The sequence below is a fragment of the Neofelis nebulosa genome, chromosome 13, assembly GCF_028018385.1.
Source record: "Neofelis nebulosa isolate mNeoNeb1 chromosome 13, mNeoNeb1.pri, whole genome shotgun sequence".
Taxonomy (NCBI): Eukaryota; Metazoa; Chordata; class Mammalia; order Carnivora; family Felidae; genus Neofelis; species Neofelis nebulosa.
In genome coordinates this window covers 69,372,334-69,386,994 of record NC_080794.1, presented here as the reverse complement: position 1 = coordinate 69,386,994, position 14,661 = coordinate 69,372,334, and the positions used below count along the sequence as shown (strand labels likewise).

Sequence of the window (14,661 nt, the reverse complement as noted above, 5' to 3'; positions counted from 1 at the left end):
GTCCCTAGCATTTATTAAGGAGATGTCTGTGGTGACCCAGACTTCAGGGGTTCACCAGTGCACAAATTCACTCCAAGGTACAGAGGTAGGAAGTAGTTATGTAGGGGCCAGATCTATGTTTAAATATCATAACATGAATTCAGGAAAAATACTGCATCCTGCTGATGAGTGAACATGAATTAGGAGTAGTTCTTTGAGGATTCTAAATGCTACAATAAGGATTTGGGTCTTTGCCCTAATTTAGGAAATGGGGAGCCATAGAAAGTTTGCCTTCAGTGGTTGAATGGCCTTTGAGCTAATTTCCATACCTAATCCCCTCCATTCAAAAGAAGCAAAACACTTGCATGAGCTACTTTTTATTAAGTATACTGGTTAACACTCCAACATTTGCGGTGAAAAGAAAGGCCAAATCAACCTTGCTTAATCAACAGAAGAGATTTAAGGGCATGTGTCACTGAAAATAGCTAGCCTGTATGAAACAAATGCTACATGCCAGGCACTATCCTTACAACTCCATGGAGGGCACACTGTTATCTCTGTTTTACAGGTAGAAATGCTGACGCACAGAGTTTAGTTCACACAGCTAAGTTACAGAGGGAGGATCTGAACTCAAGTAGTTTCACTTGAAAGTCCATTCTTTTAACCTTTTTTTTTTTTTTTTTTCCCTAGTGTTCTCTCTAGCTGAAAGGTTTACAGGTGGGGCAGGCTTCTTAGCTGTCCACAATCAAAGACTCAAAGACATTCACAGAATGTGGCCTCTCTTTCTTTTGAGCCTATTTTCTTCAGGACTGTCTTCATCTCCTGCCCCTAAGATATGTCTCCATCAGATCTAGAATTTTATTTTATTTTATTTTATTTTATTTTATTTTATTTTATTTTATTTTATTTTATTTTATTTTATTTTATTTTTTATTTTATTTATTCTTACTGCTTATGAATGAACTAATAGTGAGATATATATGTGTATATATATATATATATTTTTTTTTTTCTAATAATGCCACAGTCATTCTATAATTCTGTCTTACTGGCTTTTTGTTACATACCATCACTGATCCAACCACTGTGGTCAGGGACATTGCATATTCAACACGCTCATTTCTGGTGCTGAGGGTGGAAGAAAGTAGCAAAGACTGAGTACAGGGAGGAAATTTCTCGGAGAGCAATGAGGGTGTTTGTCAAAGAACATCAAGCTACAGTTAGCTGAAGAAATGGAAATAGACATTTGGCTGATATAAGCAATGGCCAACTTCCATACAAAACATAAGTTTGCATTATTGACCTGCAGTGAATTAATGGGAAGGATTCATTTATGGCCTCCTACTCTGTATTCTTTTTATAAAAACATTATCAAACTCCGGAATATGGCATGTGGTACCTAGTAGGGGTGAAGGAACATGAAGCTGTCTGCATGAGGATCTCTTCCTTCTGGGGTCATAGGAATTCACTGTGATCCCGGTAATGGGGAGAAAGACTTGTTCCTATACATTAGAGCAGAATCCAAGCTGAATTGCCTTTGTTTGATTGAAAGAACATCAGCGTATACAAGGAGAACTTTAGGATAGAAGTTAGGTAGAATTTTCTAGCACTGATATTCTTGCCAAAAAGCATTGAACAATCTCCCGAAGCTTTTTAAGAATGGAGGATAATCCATCTGGGAAGATTTGAGTATTAAGCTGCACAAAGGCCAAGAATATTTCCTCATTGTTCTTCTGTCTTTGTGCTTCTATATAATTCTGGCTTTGGTTTCATTTTGTTTCTGTTTTTGGTTTTTGAGAGTTATACCAGTGTCTGCTGCCTTGGGCAAAGGGTGAAAGGCCTCCAAGAGCTTGTGCGCAGGAGACAGCAAGCCTTGGTTTATGTCAGCCTCTCTCTGAATATTTGCTACTCTGGAGTTCTGAATGGGGAAGAAAGGATTTGGAATTCCCACCCCAGGGACATCTACTCACTGCCTCCATACTATCTTTGCCTTATTTTTATCTTCCAGAACTATCAGAGTCTGAAAGTGTCATCAGTTAAGCAGTCTACTTTTTTCCCTCTCTCACTTAAGGTTTTCCAATGAACTTCTCAGAGTAAAGGTTTAGATAAACCACCAAATGCTTGAGCCCTCATTGACATGACAGCTAGTGCTTTGGGGTTTTCAGGTGAACGTTTTCCTCCTGGGCTTCTGGGAGTTGCTGAGCCTTGGGCAGTGTTTCTCAAACTTTCACATGTTAACAGTTAAACTTTAACGAACTTTAACTCTAACTTTAACAGAACTCTGAATCAGTGAGAGATTTTATTTAAATGCAGATTTTTTATTCAATAGGTGGGCCTGAGATTCTGTGTGCCCGACAAGCTTGCAGGTGATGCCCCCATGCTGGTGGCCCATGAACCACACTGAGAGATGCAGGGCTTGTCTATTTTCTCGCTGTCTCTCTGACTTTTCCTCATATTTACCCCACATAAGCCTTCTGAACATGTACCTTGTTTGTGCCTGGCAAGTATATCAAGATGACTGATTCTCCAAAGTCATACATATTTGAGAAGGTATTCTTCATTTATCTAATGAAGTAATTAAATTATAAGTGAGCTACCAAGCATTTCTCTGCCCTATTTTCTCATGGCCTTACTGCTTAACTTCACAAATGACAAAGGAAATACATGGTTAACGCTAACCTAATCAATTCTTAGTTCACAAATATACACAAGGAAAATTTCTATCTTCCACTACAGTGCCTAAGTGCCTATCCTGTTGGTCTTCATTAGATTCCACTCTCTTCGGACACATGCCATGTTAATGTTCGAACCTCTTCATCCTCTGTATCTTTCTTCAGGACATGCACGTCATCAGCACAGATGAGAATCAAGTGTTTGCAGCGGTGCAAGAATGGAACCAAAATGACACCTATAACCTCTATATCTCAGACACCCGTGGGGTCTATTTCACGCTGGCCTTGGAGAATGTTCAGAGCAGCAGAGGTCCTGAGGGAAACATCATGATTGACCTCTATGAGGTATGTCACGAGGCATGTGCAGTCCTGAGCCCCTGTAGTGCCTGGACTGGAGGTAAAGGCCTACCATTGGCTGTTGCCTTGATCATCTTAATTATTAGTTCCTTACGTGGCCTCCTGTCATTCAGGAGAAGAAGGGATTTGTAGAGCATTTTTGTTGGTTAATTTTTAATCTACAGAACACCTGTGGGAAGAATTCTTTTTTCATGAAGTCCACAGACCATGTAGTCTCAGAGACCTAGAGAGAGTATCTGGAGAAGCAAACAATTGAAAGGTTTGAACAAGAGTGATCCTAATGTGAATTTTGAAAATAATCTTGAAGGGCAGACACGGTGTCCCAATGTGAGCAAAGGGGTAGTGGGCATGTTCCCTCTCTCTTTGAAGAAAGAAAGAGGCAACTCTGCATTGGATCAGAAGATGCTCCCATTGGATTTGAATACCTTTTTTTTTTTTTTTTAATATTTATTTATTTGTTTGGAAAGGGGGTGGGAGGGGCAGAGAGAGAGGGAGAGAGAGAGTCCCAAGCAGACTCTGCACTGTCAGCACAGAGGCCAACTTGGGGATTTATCTCATGAACCGTGAGAGTGAATCAAGACCTGAGTCGAATCAAGACTCAGATGCTTAACCAATTGAGCCACCCAGGTGCCCTGGACCTGAATACCTTTTTCATTAGATAACTTCCATTGGCTAATTGTCATCCTCTCAGCGGGCCAGTGAGTGAGACAAACATGTAGGTCTTACTCTCCTAAATGGGAGGGGGAGGAAAGACAAAAAACAAAGTTTACCATAATTCCCTAAGAGAACTACGGCCTTTTGCTTCTCAAAATGACCAAGGTACAAAATAAAATCATACATGTTGGATCACTTAGCTTTCATGACAAATGCCAACACTTGAATTGCCATTTAAAGCACAGCTAGGTAGAAAGAAAGCTGCTATTTGGGGATGGATTTTAGCCATTTGTCAGTCTTACCTTCCACTATGAAAGATTTATAATGGGTTATAATGAGCCATTACAAAATGCATTCAGAATTTGAGAAGTGTCTGTATCATATACCTATATCCTATCTGAAAAAAAAAATCTAGAATGGATTCAAATATGTACAGTCATAATGATGCTACCTTTTGGTTGAGTATGAGTTTCAGAAAGTCAAGAAGTTGCTTAAATAACAAGAAGCAAGGGAATAATATCCAGTATATCAAAGAAAGGATCCAATTTCACTTAAGAAGTTTAAACCCACTGTTGTAATTCTTTTTAATGCTGTCTACCTCTCTTTTCCTTTAGGGGCTCTTGGGGATTTTCTTCTAGTATCTAAACTTCTCTGTATGTATAAATGTGCATTAACAAACTGTATGTCCCATTCAGAGTACAGACTAGCATGGGACATAGTTTGTGTGTGTGTATTTAGAAAAATGCACTGCAAACTTTTTTACACATTCACAAGTTTTTTTCCACTCGTTTCCTGCCCATGTTCCGGATAAATATAGTATCATATATCTCAGTCTCAATCTGAAAATGTATTCTGGAAAATATTTACATATTCTGGTGATTTAGTTTCAAATTTGTGTTGGGTAAAATTTGTGATTTAAAGTATAAATTTTGGAGTCAGGTTGACTGGATTTAAATCCTAGCTATACCCATGTGTATGTATTCTAGAGACAAAGCCAATAATTTCCAAGCCTCAGTTTCCTTGTTTAAAATATGGAGATATACATAGTATCTACTTGATAGGATTTCTCTGAGGATTACTTGTGTTAATCCTAACATACTGTAAAATGGTTCCAGGAATACATCAATGCTCAACAAATTATAGATAGCATAATTAATATTATAGTCCAATGAGTTTAAGCCCCAATGCAATGTTCTATTATTATAGTCTTAAAATCTACCCATATTGTTTAAATACCCAACACATTTCTACTATTTTGGATCTCTCTTGCTTCCCATATTGCACTTAGCATGGCCATAGTAATTCTTGAACACCAACTACTTGTCTTCTTATAAACAAGCGTAAATTGCCACATTTCTTTCCTCACTTCTAAATGCTGTACAAACATTTAAACTTTAAATGTGTTTTGTGGAAATGTCATTCATTTTCGTGCCTTGATCCAGCACTTACGATGAAAATAGCTTGCTTCAAGAGTCTCATAAGAAGTCAAAGCAGCTGCCCCAGATCAATCACCCAATTTGTTTCCCTGGTCTTGACTCTGTCCTGTTCTCCCGAAAATATTTTCTGGTTTTCAGGTTGCATTTTTTTCCCTTTCTGATTAACTGCTCCCCTCTTTTCAATCTATTGTGGAATAGTTTGTTGTTATGTTTTGTTTTGTTTTTGGGGTTTTTTTTTGTTTGTTTTGTTTTGTTTTTGGATAAATTTTGTCTTCTGCCAAAACAGAGACCATTTTAATCAGTCCCTTGATGATGGAAAAGATAACGGCTTTGGACAGGAATGACTTTGCAATGTTCTGTGATTCACACTTGTTTTCATGAATGATTTTCTGAATTCAAACACTGCTAACAGGTACGGAATGCGAAAAGGAAACAGGGTGTCTTCGGGACAAGGCAAACCATTTCTTGGCTGATCCTTGTGTTTCCCCTTTGTGTCTCTCTTGCAGTTGACTGTCTGTAGGGAAACTGCTGGCTCTTATTATCATCACTTTGAGCGGTGGTGTGACTGCATTATGTAAAGGTGTTCTGCGTCCTGGGGCCGGGGAAGAAGAGTCTTTGGTTTTATTAGCCTGACAGTTCACAGCAACTTGAATTGAACTTGATGTGATCAGAATGGCGGTGCCGTATCTGCTGATTACCTAGATAGAAAGAATATTGGCTGACGTGGAACCTGGCACAAATGTTCCTTAACTCTGATTGTTCTGGTTAGCAGGAAGCTGAAAGCCATCCAGCATGAATTTCCCAGTAGAATTGCAATGAATGATGAGTGCTTAGAGGTAAACGAAAAGTAAGCAAATCCGTAAATGAATTAATAAGGAGCAGAGATGAGCAACATATGAGGTAGGGGTAACAAAGACAGAATATATGGAGTGCACGTCTGCTCACATTTGGGGGTGACTGAGGAGGACGGCATGAGTTCGTTGCTTGTATGCTTCTGCATGCCAACTACCTGCCATTGCTGTTTGCTCTTTAAGCTGTTTCAGCAGAGGCCGACTGTGTAATGTATAACAATAGGAATCCGTGTATCGAGGAAATGTACTGTTGATGAGTCTTTGCGGGAAATGCAAAAGGAAGCACATGTCTCATTAAAATCAATCATTATGTTCATATACACACATTAGAACCTTACAACAAACGTGGCTCTTTCTGCCGTAGAAGCACATGTGTGTATGCGATGACGTAGGGAGTGCTGGGGACCAAGTGTTGGGTGACCATCTTACGTGGTTTAATCACTGCAATGCTAGAATTTTCCCTCAGTGTCAGTTGGCCATTGAACATGTACCACATTTGAAAGAGTCAAGACATGTGAACCAGGAGAGTTGCCCACAGAGCAAAAATGCTAGATAAGGATTTTTGTTGATGAAGGTTCATAATAACAATAGATAATATTTTAGGGGCCAGTTCTTTACACAGCACTGTGTAAAGAACCTCCCATTATTATCTCATTCCATCCATACATTAACTTTATGATACTAGGACTATAATTACTCCCATTTTAAACATGAGTAAATAGAGGCAGAAAGAATGCAATCAGCTTTGCAAGATTACAAAGCTAGTGGCAGAATTAAGATCTAAATCCTAGAGTATGCAACTCTTTTTTTAAATTTTTTTAATGTTTATTTATTTTTGAGAAAAAGGGAGACAGAACATGAATGGGGGAGGGGCAGAGAGAGAGGAAGACACAGAATCTGAGGCAGGATCCAGGCTCTGAGCTGTCAGCACAGAGCCCGATGTGGGGCTCGAACCCACAAACCATGAGATCATGACCTGAACCAATGTTGGACACTTAACTGACTGTGCCGCCCAGGTGTCCCTAGAGTATGCAAAGTCTTAACAACAAACTATTTGTGTCTCTAGAAAGATTTGGGCTTGTATTTGGTTGTGACCCAGCAATAGCCCTAAGAAAAGACATTGAAAGGTAGGATAAATAGTACTAGACTTTACCTAGAAGTAGAAGAAACCAGACAGAAAAAAGAAAACAGTCTTGGAGAAAAGCCAACTCAGGACCTGCAAATGATCTCTCTGGACCTATTCACCACCTTCTGAACCACCTTAGTCTGTAGTTAGAGCTAAATTCAGGCAGCACTATCATGTCCCTTCCGATTTTGTCTGGTAGATGTGTTTCTTTCAGAGAAGCCTAGAAACAAGTGTTCTAAAATTCTGTCATTCCTGAATAGCACAAACCCTCCAGGGGCATCACGTGGGGATGGGTAAGAGAGGACTGCATGCCTGATGGTGGCCAGAGCAAAAAGAGACATGACGAGTGTGTCTGAGATGTGTGATTCCTAGTGTATCCGTCTGGTGTGGATGATGAGAGGGGGTCTGACAGCTTTGGACAATATTCATCCTCCTCTGGGAAGGGAATATTAATTAATGATGATGAAGAGCACTTTGGCTTAATGGGCAATGACAGTTTATCCCAGCCAAGTGGAAAGGGCTGTGTTGGGAGTCAAGCCACCTGGCTGGCAAACTGGGGATGCACAGAATGTGTGCATACATGAGTGGGCACAGTGGGCATGATGGAAGACATAACCAATGAGCAGCGCATGTTCTACTGCACACATAGTGTCTTCTTCACACTATGAGTGCACCTCTTTAAAAGAGAAAGCCGAACAGTTGCGATGATGTACTGACACCTTGACTTCTTAGGGAAAGGCTGCCTCTTATAATCCAACATAGGAATTAGAGAAGAAAAATGCTTTCCTATCCAAGATATATTTCTTACTGGGCACAGAATGTACCATCTAATTGTATTTAAGGTTACTTACTCTCTCCTTAGTAGGGTAGTGTTGCCTGGTTAAGGCAATAGGGAAGAAAAGAACACTTGGACATTTCGGGGGGAGTGGGCTCTTTGATTTCAGAGTTACCCCTGACCCCGCTCTCCCTGAGTATGTGTCTCTCCTGGCTGCAGTTCTCTCTTTAGAACAGAAAAATACCCGGTCTCCAAAGCCTGAAGAAATTATGGTCACAGATATGTTCTCTTTCTAGCTACACTTGTTGATTCATATTTTTTATTCTTTCCAAATTTTGACACTTTGGATTTGTAATTAATGTCTGAGACAGAGAGGGTAGGAGGAATCATCTCCCAATCCTCAGTAGAGTCAGAAACAAGCAAAAACTCCTGTGCAAGGGTTTTCCTAGCTTAGCCTCCAGATGCAACGTGTGAAAGAAAGTTTGGGAGAGAAGAGCACCCTCTAGAGATGCATATTAAAAAAACAAAGGAAGAATATAGGGTTCTTCGTTAAAATCACCAAAGAAACCCAAGTCCCAGCACCGAACACATGCCCACTGTCAAAAACAATCTGTTCAATGAACGTATAGTTACTTAGACATTCTAGGTGCTTTATCGTCAGTGCTTGGAAGAATTTATGATAAATAGTTGATGCTCAAACAATATTTATGGGATAACTATTAAGGAAACGTACTGAAGAGTGAATAAAAGGTAGCCTCAAGTAAGTATGACATCCCATCCCTGACATTTCTCTCAGAATACTCTAGGATGACTGAGAAATTTGAAGAAGTAGTAGGGCCCAAAGCATTAAGTGTGTGGGCTCTTGAGTTAGACAGATTGAAGTGGAGTCCAGCTATAAGGTTCCCTGGGGAATGATCTTAGGGAAGTAACTGACCCCATCCAAACTTTGGTTTGCATACCTGTAAAATGAGGACATCATTGACTCTGCCATTTCGAGTGCATGAGAGATTAATGTGCTCATGCTTACAAAACCTTTCGTATAGTGCCTCACACTTCATAAGTACTCAGTAAATATGGGATAGTGTTATTGCTGTCCTATCTTCTAATGCAGAATTCTTACTACCTATTTTATTAAAAGCAAAATAAGTCTTATACAAAGTGACTCTTCTAATATTCATTTTCGTGAGGGAGTGTGGTGGAGTGAATGATAATCCAAAAGTTACATTAGAGTGGGAGACTGTAGTGTGAGATCTGTCAGGAGAAGTGCTGATGACTATATCATGGCAAGGAATGTAAGGAACCCTGGAGAAGTATGGGGGAAGACTGATGCTCTTAAAAACCTACACAATTGTTGAGAGCCATGATGTCGTCTGGGGGACAAAATGGAGGTAAGAGAGGAAGAGTTGGGGACAGTTAGGGGTTCTGGTTTCCGGGAAAAGAGCTTATGGAGCTGGGTTTTGAGGTATGCCTGGGTAGAGAAATTTCTGGATATTATCCAAGGGAGTTGGGGACAGCCTTTGTGAACAAGGAGAGTAAAATAAGAGAAGGGAGGGTGGCACTCCAAAGCTATCATCCTAGGGCACAATGAATGTGCCAATGTGCTTTGTGTCGGCTTGAGGTTTGAGCTGTAACACTTCATGTTTAAAGTCTAATCAAAATGGTATTTGGGCTCATATGATATTAGAGAAGAAGAAATAATAACTGATTACCTTTGAGACTTCTGGTATCAAATTCCCCATATGCAAGGCAAAGAAAGATAAGTGGCTTCTCAATACACTCAGCATTCTTGTGCAGAATTCAGAAAGGTAGAAAATGTAACAGGTCTTTCCCCAAAGGAAGACGAACTCCCAACAGTGAGCTGTGTCATTCCCACAGGGGAACATCTTCCTCAGAAACCGTATCCATGTGAAGGCATGTCTTCCCCGGGACTATTACTTTTTCCTGTCCTGTTCCATCCTTCAGCCCCACCTCATTCCAAAGCAGCACACACTGTAAATACTGAGGGAGGTTTTCTCACAACATAAACATGTCCTCCCATCCTCAGTGGAACCCCAGACGCACTGTTGTACGTACAACTACACACACATTCCATATTTTGGGCACTAACACCACTCCCTTGATTTCCAAAGTGATAGCCAAAGTAAGAGGGTAGCGGTTGCAAGAACCGTAGCGTGAGACCTCACGAAAGAGCCCTTGAGGAAAGCGTGTCACGCATTGGACACACACAGAGATGGGCTTCTCAGGCTCGGAGCAAAAGGAGCAGTGGATGAGCACAAGAAACTTAAGAGCAGGGGTGACCGTCTCTGCAGACCAAAGAAGCAAGACAAACGAAAAAGACACCACAAATGGGATTTGCACAGATAAAGTGCCCTGGCCACAAGAGGAAAATCAGCAGACCCACTCCAGATCCGTCCCTTATTGTCACACGTTGCCTCTGCCTTGGCACATTTTTATTCCCCAAGATAAACCTGAAGGCCACGCTGCCAAAGATGAATTACAAAATGCAGCTCTCTGCTCAAGTGGCATTTGATAATGCCACGCAGTCGGGGGCCAATAAAGTCACCGCTTCTGCAAATCAAATGAACCAGCTCCTAAACACATATAACCCTGTTCTGACACTCTTGCCAAAAAAGGGAGAGGGCAGGAAGGAAAATGGGCAATGAAACTACTGGAATAGGTAATCATTTTATCCTTTCCGAACTTATCGTAACCTAGAGTGTCGCATGGTTAAGACAGCATTGCTTCTCATGTGTGAGTATGCTGTGGAGGGAAAATAGGACTTGGTGAAAATTCTGATTTATGAAATCTAATTTTTAAAGAACTGGCAGTTTAGTCATATTTAAACATGTAACAGCCTCTGGAACATATGCAAAACCAATATGGGGTTCCCTGGCGAGCAGTCCTTGTAGAGCTGGGATAGTGAATAACTAAATATTATTTGTAATTGACGTACCATTGTCGGGAGGTATAGCACTCCTGGAATTTATGTCTTCCGCATTTGTCGAGAATCAACAATGCAGAAGAAATTGTCTGCTTGCTCTCGAAATGAGGCTTGTTTTCCTAAGTAGTTCAAAGTATTCCTCCCAGCTACTCATTTATACCATTTATTTGCTTAACAAACTTGTCGTTCCAAAGGAGTACGAAGTTGGCCCAACTCTAAATTACCCCAGATGCCAAATCAGCAGGTACAAACTAATGGGGTTTGACTGTGTCAAAAGCCAAGGTAAAAATGTACATATTCTGTTGATTGAAACCCAACCTCTTTAAGTTGAGAAATTCAGAGCTGTATTTGTTAAAAGGGCGTTGGAAGTCAGACAGATCTACATGCGAACCCCAACTCTGTCATCATAGGCAATTAAAATTTGCCTACATCTCAATTTCCTCATCCATAGAATCCAGGTCCTAGCTGTTAGGCAGGTTTGTAGTGAGTGTCGGATGTTTTATATATAAAATACTATGTTTTATGTATAAATACTACATTTTATATATGAAGACACTATGCACTGGGCATAGTGCCCAGTCTGTGCTTCACAAAGCCACTCATTGGGTTCTGGTTTCCTTATCCTCAAGATATGGCTGCTGATAACTCTAGCTCATGGTTACTGCAAACATTAAGGGAGGTGGCTTCTGCACAGCCCTGGAATGTGCTGTTCCACACATTCAGACCTTTCTCCCATTGGCCCCCACTCTCCCTGGGTTGTCATAATTCCAAGTAGAATATAAAAGAAGTATAAGTGCATTTAATACATTCTAGAACACTTGAAAAATACGGTACACACTAATGATTTGTTATTGCAGTTTGTCAACTTACCAATTATTACCTCTTTCCTAAAGTATGGAAGAGAGAAGGCAATCATATTGTCAGAGCCAAGGAATCAATAAGGACTGTTTCTAGTGGGAACAAGGTGCTATAGGAATGCAGGAGGGAATGATTTGACAGTTTAGGGAAATCACTGTGTCTTTATATTTAAAAGCTGTTCTTTTTTGTTCAGTGTATTTCAGTGACTTAATAGAGTGATCTTTTTACAGAAAAAAAAAAGGAGAGAAAAAGCAATCATATTTGGATCATGGGCTTTAACTGACCTTTTCCAATTGCCTAAGGCTGTAAATAGCTCAATGGTTTAGACAGTTGTTAAGAGCATGGTCTGTGGAGCCATAAGTAGAGTTAAATTTCCAGGTCTGCCACTTACTATCTGTGTGACCTTAGGTAGCATGACCTTGGAAAAGTCACCTTACCTGGATAAGCTTCAGTTTCCTCTTATATGAAATAGAATAAGTGATACTTAGCCAAGAGTTTTAAATGAGATAAAGTATTTAAGACCATGGGTGCTATGCCTAACATAAAATTAAAGTAGTCCTATTTATGTGTCATTTACCAAGCACCACAACTGAAAGCACCAGATTTTAACTCTAGGCAACTGTAAGATACCACCAACTTACCTGAGAGGAAACAAGAAGCTTCTATCGAATTTACAATACAATACCCATACCATAAGGGGCATAGACCTATTGCCATGTATCCCACAGTTCAGGGAATCATTCTGCTTGAGGATTACCACCTCTCCACTATCCCCACCCTCTTCTTCCTCCACAACAAGTGCTCACAGCTGAATTGGACAATCTGCTTTTTTTTTGTAAAGTAAATAAATATATCCCATCTCAAATTGATGTATTTTTCAGCCATGTCAATTTTTCCCAGGTAGCAGGGATAAAGGGAATGTTCTTGGCTAACAAGAAGATTGACAACCAAGTGAAGACTTTCATCACGTATAACAAAGGCCGAGACTGGCGTTTGCTGCAGGCGCCTGACACAGATCTAAGGGGGGACCCCGTGCACTGCTTACTGGTGAGTGTTCACATTGGAGAGGAATGTTCCGCACAGTGAAGGGCTGGAACTGGATATTAAATAAGCAGATGAAGATCGTTCCAGGGCTTGTTGCTTAACTGGTGAACAAAAGGGGACAGGGCTGGGAATGAAGGCAGAGTATGTAGAAAAGGGGCGCTGTGCTGCCTTGTGTGATAAGCCAAAGAGATAAGAGGACTTGAGTAAGTTCCTTGCTCATTTCAAGGATTTTGAGTTGTGACCAGGTTCTGATGAGGGCCTCAAATTGTAGTTTAAGGGAAAATGTGATCCTTTCCATCTATGGTGGGGAGATACACCCTTACTTTTGCATGAATGATCTGTTACATATCCAATGATGCATAAATTCAGCTGCAAAATTGATAAACTGACAGCAGAATGTATAGGTGTATTTTCCAACAGAGATGTTTAATCATACTTTCAGAGGAGTTTATGCCTCAAACAAGGGGTAAGAACCACTGATTGAAACCCTCACTTGTACCCTTTGTAATGTGTTCCATCCATCTATGTCTCATTCTGTATAGCTGGGATTGGTAAACCATGGCCTGTGGGGCAAATATGGCCCACCAATTGTTTTTCTAAATAAAGTTTTACTGGGACATAGTCATGTTTATTTATAAATTGACTCTGGCTGGTTTTGCTCTAAATGATAGAATTGAATAGTTGTGGCAGGGACTATGTGGTCCATAAAGCCTATAGTATTTACTATCTGGCCCTTAAGAAAAAAAGATAGAAAGTTTACTGTACCCTGCTGTGAAGTAAAGCTTTATTTTAGTTGCCTAACATTTGACACTATGTAGATAGATCCGCATGAATTTATTTATATATTTGATTATATGAAGGTGTCCAAGAGAAGGATCAGAGCTGAGTCTTGCCTTCAGGGAGTTTGCAGTCCACTTGAAAGACACTCGATTAATAAATGAGAGAGTAGAGGGTCACATCTCACTCTTCATGGTGGTTTTGGGGCTTCCCTGTGCTTGATACATGGATAGATACTGAGTAAATGCAGAAGGAGGGGAGGATGAGATTAATTGCAAAACAAAGTATAATTAAGTGCTAATTTCTGTGAAACAATTTATAAAAAGGAGAGATCAGTATGTAAACCTAGAGGGGAGACTTCTTAGTTTTAGTAAGAAAGTTTTGTACACACACACACACACACACACATGCACATATGAGTGTTTGCAGTCTTCATACAATTCTCACTTTGATGTTATCCACACTCAGCTTGCTTTGTCCCAGGGAGTCTGAAGAGTCACTTTGCAGGTTCATCTCATACAGCTGTAGGCGGGTCACCCTTGTACTCGAGAAGATGCCAGCAGCCATAGCTTGACCTTGTTAGTTGCAAAGGATATCACAGTTGTCACTGTGCATCAGGAAAGCGGGTTACAATTCTGCCTCCCACTCAGCTACCATCCTTATTACTGGCAAATTACAGGGGGGAGGTGGGGTAGTAAGTGCACAAAGCCAGTGACAGTAAGTAAATGTAACAGTTATTTATTGAATACCCACTGTATACAGGGTATTCATTGTCCAGTAGCTTTTTAAAAAACCAGAGCCACCTTCAAAGTTTAGCTATTCCAAGTCGGGGCATTGTGGTATTTAGCCAAAGAAGCATGGGATGCACCAGTGCTTTAACATGGCCCTCCATCCTACCGTGCATTTTGGAGATAAAAATGCCCATGAGAGCGAATTAACCATATCACCTGACGAGGCTTGCCTGTGACCACTCTGGCATCATAAATGCGTGGGTGGAAATACCTCTGACACAAAGCACTTAGTGAAGGGCCCCCTGTTACAACTTCAGCCCAGTTTTAGGAAGTCTTATTGCCATGCCTCCAAAATATAAACGCAGTGTCAACTTGTTTACCCATCTCTACTGGGACTGTTCCAATCTAAGCTGCCATCATTTCTCACCTGCCCTGGAATGAGAGGCTCCTAACTGGTCCT

General features: G+C 40.5%; 1 protein-coding gene across 5 annotated transcripts in view; it reads left to right on the top strand.

Annotated features, from left to right (window-relative positions):
* SORCS1 (sortilin related VPS10 domain containing receptor 1) overlaps nucleotides 1-14,661 on the top strand; it is a 548,833-nt gene that overhangs the window by 386,662 nt on the left and 147,510 nt on the right. For all 5 annotated transcript variants that reach the window (XM_058697716.1, XM_058697713.1, XM_058697717.1 and 2 more), the window contains exons 9-10: nucleotides 2,817-2,996; nucleotides 12,550-12,696. In XM_058697716.1, the coding sequence (XP_058553699.1) occupies nucleotides 2,817-2,996; nucleotides 12,550-12,696 (327 nt within the window). The remainder of the gene's footprint in view (nucleotides 1-2,816; nucleotides 2,997-12,549; nucleotides 12,697-14,661) is intronic.